Source organism: Morchella sextelata (genome assembly GCF_020137385.1).
Source record: "Morchella sextelata strain SCLS chromosome Unknown scls_7, whole genome shotgun sequence".
Classification (NCBI taxonomy): Eukaryota; Fungi; Ascomycota; class Pezizomycetes; order Pezizales; family Morchellaceae; genus Morchella; species Morchella sextelata.
In genome coordinates, this window is record NW_025408622.1 from 1,950,047 (window position 1) to 1,958,025 (window position 7,979).

The 7,979-nt window shown below is 42.9% G+C and overlaps 2 protein-coding genes across 2 annotated transcripts; one reads left to right on the forward strand and one right to left on the reverse strand.

The window, feature by feature from the left end:
• Positions 1-2,815: 2,815 nt before the first annotated feature.
• On the reverse strand, positions 2,816-4,958 carry H6S33_012181 (uncharacterized protein; the record flags this gene model as incomplete). Its single annotated transcript, XM_044843564.1, has 5 exons — positions 2,816-2,833; positions 2,887-3,066; positions 4,183-4,221; positions 4,278-4,326; positions 4,576-4,958. 5 exons carry the CDS (start codon positions 4,956-4,958, stop codon positions 2,816-2,818), a joined length of 669 nt encoding a protein of 222 aa, XP_044695849.1.
• A 947-nt stretch (positions 4,959-5,905) lies between these two features.
• On the forward strand, positions 5,906-6,903 carry H6S33_012182 (uncharacterized protein; the record flags this gene model as incomplete). Its single annotated transcript, XM_044843565.1, has 6 exons — positions 5,906-5,928; positions 6,001-6,049; positions 6,112-6,175; positions 6,232-6,442; positions 6,507-6,689; positions 6,747-6,903. The coding sequence occupies 6 exons, from the start codon at positions 5,906-5,908 to the stop codon at positions 6,901-6,903; spliced, it is 687 nt and encodes a 228-aa protein (XP_044695850.1).
• Positions 6,904-7,979: the final 1,076 nt, after the last annotated feature.

Below are 7,979 nucleotides of genomic sequence, written 5' to 3' on the forward strand. Positions count from 1 at the left end.
AGTAATCCGGTGGGGTATCGTGGGTTGAAATCTACTTCAAACCCCCAGATAACGAACGTAAACGTTGCGGGGATGTGAGCCCCGAACCTTGTCAAGCGCCGGCTTCACTGAATTGGCCTCTTGCTGAACTGCAATCTGGGCTCGATGCAGTAGAATAATGATTATTGAACGCTGAGTAAATCTGGTGATTCCTCGCCAAGCTACGATACATCTCCGGTTGATATCAGGCCGAATCCGCGATGTGGTTCAGATATTCAGTAACGGGTGAACTTCCAAGGTTAGGGGCAGCGCAGCGTCAAGAGCTGTCTCAAATAGAGTGGGCTTGGTCGGTTCCGTGCCCTGACTTAGATCAAAGAATTAAATTGTCGAGATTTCATCAGCATTGCTTAGCCTCCCTCACTGGATGAGGGAAGGAGAAGCTGCTTAATTCTAAGATTGCAATCTATTCTCCTGCACGTGGAGCTTAATTGTTGATGAGGAGAGGTCGTAAATAACCTATCATATTTGTAAAAACAACCCTTATCCTATGGGACAAGGGAATATAGTAACCCTAACCCATTGCACCAATCAGTGCTCATGATCAAGGGCTAGTGCACTGCTGACGTGCGTACATGCTTCTCTTCCGTATATCTGTCTCTTCTACAGTAGATCCACTCATTCGCATACAGATCGAATGGTTTTCCCCTCCATCTAATTACCTAATATAATAGACTCACCTCAACATGCAACACCAGAGTTCTAGACATGAGATAACTCAGACTTTAGCGGTCCTAATAGCTTCACAGATGATGGATTTGTATTGATAGATCTAGAGGACAGGTACAAGTAAGTTCATGCCATCAAGGCACATACACGTGGTACGTTATAGTTCTTTTTATGTATACCCCGATTTGATAAACTAATCCCGATGTCTCCACAGGTGTGAAAATTCCATGTTGATTTTCATCACTGTGTGTTTTTGATAATCCGAGTACGATTTAACGTATAACACAACTCCGATAACCAGCCAACACATGATGGATCATAGAATGGTTTGTTATTTTATAACACATCCAAGATACGTTGTGCTGAGTATTTGAATCGAGTTTGGGCACCCAGTTGGGTGGTGACCATACATACATGTATGCTACCGCGGAATGATCAGAGGGCGCCCTATCCAGACTGAAGCTCCACGCTGTTGCTTTCTGAGAAAGTAACGCGTCAACTGTAAATGTATTTGGATATATTAGATATCTTACTTCGTTTCGGAAGCGGCACTGGAAGACTCTCTTTGGACTAATTCCAAAAAGATTATTCATTTTTGGCTTTAACGTTTAGGGAAGCATATGTGTACTCCCAGAATCCTTCACAATTATTCATTAATGTTAATCACTCAAACATATATAGAACCAACCTTTTGGCAACTTCAAAGAAGCGTCTTGAAATTGGCAATACCTGGCCATATATAGGCTACCTGTGTGACACGCAAAACCTCTAAGCTTATAGCGTTTTTCAGATAATTGAAAGAGTGACCGAGTCAGCGCCTAGCTTTAACAAATAAATCTGTTTAGAGTAATATTTATGCTAGTACATGCACATAGATTTGTAGCTGATTTTGGAGCATGGGGTATCACTCGCATTTTCGAAAACTCTCATGACCGGATAGTTCACGTTCTGTATTATTTTTTATTACCCCAGTACAGCCATTCGTTGTTTTGTTTAGTAGCCTGAGACAAAATCTCGACAAGACTTGTCTTGTGCCGCTTGGTTTCCTTTCATTTTGAGGGCTCGGGCACTTTCTAGCTTCCATGTGAGGTTTTTCTAGCGCCTCTAGATTATTACTTTATGAAAATCTTGCAACCCTTGCAACACATATATAGCTTGATATGTTAGGCAGATGTAGTTGTATTTATAAATTGAGATACCACGTTGTGGCTTGCGGTCAATAGTCGCGCAGTTGTTATGCGAGTGATATTCTGTGATTAAAAGCTCCTGCGGCAATTCGATGGGTACGTAGTTTAGGTCAACCGTTTAACTATATGTACTCAGCTGTTAAAAATACTCTAGATATGAAAGTATCTCTGGGCTGGATTTATATACGTACTCGTGCGGTTCAATTAATGAATTATCAATCAATCAATCAATACTCGCGCAGTTGGTCTGGGGCTATTTAAGAAACTGTGGCAAGTGACCTAGCAACTGACAGCTTGTATTACAGTAGCTTCCTTGGCGCATACAAAAGAAAGAATAGACATTAAGCGCTCTGTTCCTATTTCCTATTTGCGAAGCTCGAGCAACACAGATGTCTGTAGAGGACGTGGTTTTTAAAAGCCAGGATGCTTTTTGCCACAAGTTCGGGGTTTGGAAATGGTGTAGTTACAAATGCTGATAAGATCTATGCACAGTACCCCAGGTTTCATGTGATTTCCCCGCAATTAGAATTCCTTGAAAAACAAGGAGAGACGTCTTCATATGTGCACACGCTTCCGATCTACTCCTCTCAAAAACTTCTCAGCTTAATGCCTCTGAAGAAATCTGCGTTTAATCATTATAAAAACATTATACCATCTCTTCTCCGTATTACTTAGTATCCATAAGTTTATAATTATCCCTCCTTGAATGACTACTTCATTCTAAATTAACTATCCAATAATCACCGTAGTAACCCAGCTTAGGCGTAACTTAGACATCAAGGCGTTGAAACCGGCATGTCTTTAATATCCCGTCTTCTCCTAAAAATAGTAACTTCAAAGTCTTACATGACTTGTGAAAGCAATTCGAACGGTCTATAAATTGCTTACAAGCCATGATGATATATCGATCGTGCTAGGGTCCTTTAAATTGCCATGATTTCCTATTTATTGAATCAGCCAATAATTCCAAGATAAACGGGACAGTTATACACACCTTAGCAAACGCACTCCGTGCTCTAATCCTAGTTCCGAAGAATACCAAGACCCATGGCACAATTGTTAACAATGCCGCAACTCCCCCAAGAAAACTTGAGGCCCCTGCAAAGGTCATACGATGAAACATTGCGTTCGTAACCAAGGGGAAACATCCGGCAAGCATATTACGACCTGAGATCTATTGTTAGTTCTCCTTTCAAGTAGATGTTTGTATGGGGTGAATACAAAAACTTTGAGCAGCAATTGCACTGCTAGAGTAGCGGTGGTATACGTCTGCAAGGTAATTGAATACAGCGAGATAGATGGCATATATCCCAATCGTGGCACATCCAACTCCCATGCTTGGGAGGATCCAATGTTGCGATGAAAATGATGTCCAACCAAACCAAAACATTCCAATCGGGAGACAACATCCGATAATGCAGCTAGAATACAATCTCCATTCAGGATCTGGTTGGGCATTTCCTGCCAGAAAATATTTCTTTGTGAAGTATTCTATCAATGTATTAAGGCCAAGTGCGATAAGAGTACCAACAATCATTGCTGGTAACCAAATGTTAGCTGGATCTAATCAAAGATATGATAAGCTTGCTGCGAAATGTATTTTGACTTACCGATGAAAACCATTCCAGTCTGTGAAGTATCGAATCCGTGGTTCTCTTTGAAGACTAGAGGAACACCTTGGAGGAATCTTTGACCACACAACATTAGGTATCAATTCTCAACGCTTCATGATATAAGCAAGGTTGAACAAAAGAAACTTACAGGAATAAAAGTGCCCAAGCAAATGACACCCACATACTAAACCAGAAAACCACTGACTCGGTAAAAAGCAAGCGGAAGGGCCGAGTTAATGAAACTGATATTACTATTGCCATGCTCTCTCTTTCTTCGTCTGCGAGTACTTTCCATCTAACTCTCATTCCCCCGGCTTTTTCCAACTCCTTTTGTCCTTCCTCCGACTCCTCGTTTTCATCTAGCCAACGATTCAACGCTCTTGCTCTACGACTGAGTAGGACACTCCCTCTAGTCTCTTTGAGGACAAAATAGGCGATCGGCATAGCAATACCATTAAGTATCAATTGTATCCAGTGAATCCATCGCCATGAAAGGTTGTCATTCACGAAACCGCTAACTAGAGGTCCTACGCCAGTAAAGGCCAACCCACAAGTCGAAAACAAACTCATGGGAAGACCACGATCTGGTGCGTGATAAATATCTGAGATAATTCCACCTACCATCGTGCTGAATGTAGATCCGCCAACACCTAGAAAGAAACGCGCTACCAGCATACCTGGATAGCTATGACAAAGTGCAGATGAAAGGTGGCATACTGCAACTTCCGTGTCAGAAACCCAGAATTTGGCTATCAAGGAAGGGGCAACTGACTGTTGAATAATCCGAATGTCCATAGAAAAACTTGTCTTCTTCCGTACACCTAAAGTATATTATCAGTACATCATTCCAGGGTCAGGTTTAATGTTGAAGAAACGTAAAAACAGCCGTTCATATCAATTTCAAGCTTCAATACGAGTTTTCATTCTCATGTTCGTCACTGAAAACCCCTCTGACTGCTACATATAGTGTAAAATGTTTGTCTCGTAAGAAAAGCCGTACCTCTGACAAAGGTGCTAGAAATAGCGGTGCAATTGCAAAGCCTGTCGTATATGTAGTCACTCCAACCAACAATGCAGTCCTGCCAACTCCCCATTCCTCTGACATCTGGCTAATTCCACTTGTATAAGCCCCTGCAGCGTACGCCGTCATCCCTGTTGAAAAACAAGCCAATGCCAATATCATGCTCTTATGCTCTTTTTTCCATGTGAAAGGGTCGGTCTGCTTCATCACTGAGGCTGGAAGCCTCTCGGGAAATGGGTAAATATCGCTGGGCAGTGTGCTCCATTCAAGATACCTATATGTCTTCTGCACGGTGTTTGTTGACGTCTGTGAAGACTGCTGTCCAGATTTTGAAAGCTCGGGCTCGAAGTTATTTTCAACTGCTGGGTAGTTTGTGTGATGGGCGTGTTGAACAATTTCTGAAGACCTTTGAGGGAGTGTATCCTGCGTCATTGTTGAAAGACGATTGACCACGGTTTTCTTCGCTAAGTCAAAGAAACCAAAGAAATACTGAAGAAGCTCTTAGCACAACTGTAGAAGGAAAGAGGGCACGAGTTATGAAGGATTGCAGAGCCCTTGTCTTTTTTTATTTTTTTATTTTTTCGCGGACACCTTCCAGAAGCATTTTTGAGCTACTCGGCTATCTCTTGACTATCATCGGCAATTGGAGTTCGGATTTCAGGAGTGGGGCGCGAATAGGACGCTAAAAACGCTATGTTATGTACATGTGCGGGTAGGACGCATAACTCCGACAGAAACTTCTGAAGAAAAACCCAATGGATGACGCTGCGGTACATGCGGAGGACGGTAGTTGAATAGACATGGAGTGCAAGAGCTTATGATAAGAATATGTCAGAGCATCCATTAGGTTTTCGAACTTTGAGATTAGTGAAATAGAGTTGTCGATGATAAGGAACTCAAATAAGCCCCTGAAAGAAAGAACTTGAATGCTGAACTCAATTTGTTGTGAGGTGGGAGTGCGAGGACTAAAGAATATGAGATCTGCGTAGCCAAGCTATATACATTTATTTATAATGTGGCAAATTTGTCTTTTTGTAGCCGGAAAGGTCTAAAACAGTCTGTTCTTGGTGATATATCGCCGTTTGGCCCAAACAAGTAACGTGCGGCTCTTTAAAAGGATGCAAGAACGTCTAAACCAGCCAATAAACAGAGTCCCTGATGATGCGATTTCCCGGCACACTGGTTCCAAGCATGACATGTTCGAACCATCCAAACAGTGTATTGCGTGCGCGATGGCGGGGCAGAAAGTTAATATAGTGGGGGAAGTTTTTTTTTCTCTGCCCCTCTTTATAATCCACCCTTTCCTTTATCACTTGCACTTCTCGCATCATTTCTTTACAAACATCATCCACTCATCTCCAATTAACTTACTCAAACAAATGGCTGAAGAACGTGCTGCTCCGTATGTTTAAGCTCTCCTTCTCGTGAAAGATCTATCTAAATCAAATCCACTAACTATCTATTACCAACACAGTCTCCGTCTTGGAAGCATTGCTCCTGATTTCGAGGCTGAGACCACCAACGTTAGTTTTCTGTTTTTCCTTAGTTGACATCTTCAGCTTTAACTAAACTTCTTTTGCAATAGGGTAACATCAAGTTCCACGATTTCATTGGCGACAACTGGGTCGTTTTCTTCTCTCACCCCGAGGGTATGTCTATTCCAATCATACTTCATACCTCATATTATTTACTAATATCTTTGAAGACTTCACTCCCGTCTGCACCACTGAGTTGGGTGCTTTCGCAAAGCTCGAGCCCGAGTTCAGCAAGCGCGGCGTCAAGCTCATTGGTCTCTCAGCAAACACCATCCAGTCCCACGGCGAGTGGATCAAGGATATCGATGAGATCTCTGGCTCCACCCTCAAGTTCCCTATTATTGGTGACAAGGACCGCAAGATCTCATGGGCCTATGATATGTAAGCTTTTACCCTATTCGTACCAAATTTTAACATCCATGTTGCTAATTATCTTTCCAAACAGGATCGACCACCAGGACACCACCAACGTCGACTCTAAGGGCATTGCCTTCACCATCCGCTCTGTCTTCATTATTGACCCCAAGAAGACTATCCGTACCATTCTCTCCTACCCTGCATCTACCGGCCGTAACGCCGCCGAGGTCTTGAGAATTGTTGACTCTCTCCAGACTGGTGACAAGCACCGGTAAGAGCCCATATTCACCAGTTAAATCATGAAATATCACTTACTGACATGGCATAGTATCACCACCCCCATCAACTGGGTCCCTGGTGATGATGTCATTGTTCACCCCGGCGTCAGCAACGAGCTCGCCAAGGAGCTCTTCCCTGACTTCCGCATTGTCAAGCCATACCTCCGCTTCACTCCTCTTCCCAAGGAGAAAACCACTGCCGCTTAAATGGGCAGAACTAGAATCAAGAGCGTTTTTCTTACTTTGTTCTTTTTTTTTTTACATTAATATAGTCGACCTACTGTATGCTACGATGATGCCTCTCGGGGGAACTGTACGCTAAATCCGGCTTCCCAGCTAAAGAAAGATGGCTTTAGCACATGTTGAGTGAACCTGCGATACCCTTTTTTGTGAAAGCAGAAATCAGCTTGCCGAAATCAAAAAATGACAATACTCCGCTTAGAAATTCGCGTGAAGAGTGCATATTGGTGAACCTTCTTGTGAAATCGACTTGAACTCATATATCTATGATGCGTAAAAATTGGTTCAACCCATCTGTTGCTTTTGTCTGCTGAATGGTAGGTTATTAATATTAATGTCTATGAACATGCTAGCTTAGAACAGAATTTACTTGAGAGCTATATAGAGAAGAGCGTATCAATATGACCTGTCATCGGAACATCGAAACTACATGTAGGTACAATCACATTTAGACATGAGATATCACCCTATTGCACCATAAATTGCAAGCGTATACCAGTGTATGAGGGCCGGGGCCGGGGCCTAATGTGGTCCACGAGGCTGCTCGAGGTGCCTCATACCTTTGCTTTCTCATGCAAGCAGAGGTGATGCCTCTATGTGCTCGAGCTGCTCGAAGCAGATAATTAATATATTTAGACCTATCAAAGTTGTCTTTTGCTGTTGAAACTATAGTAATTATCTGCGCATGCACTGTACTAGAGTAGAGCTAGAATGTTCGATATCGGAAATATCAATCCCACTGAATACATGCCACTAATACTATGATTACCTAAACCTCGAGCAGCTCGAGACGAGCAGGAGAGTTCGCCTCGAATATGCTCGCCTTGTGGACCCCCATGCCTTAAGCTCCCTCGAGGTAGGGGCCTCGTGGTCAATGCCTGGTGGACCACACATAAAGAGGCTCTAGATTATTTTCTCACGGATTATGGGCGCGGGAAGGTACGTGCGGATGAATGCATAAGTTTATTTCTCGGGGGTGACAGGTCGTGATAAAAATGCGGGAAAGTACCCTACATGGACGTACCGAGAGTACTCTATCAACC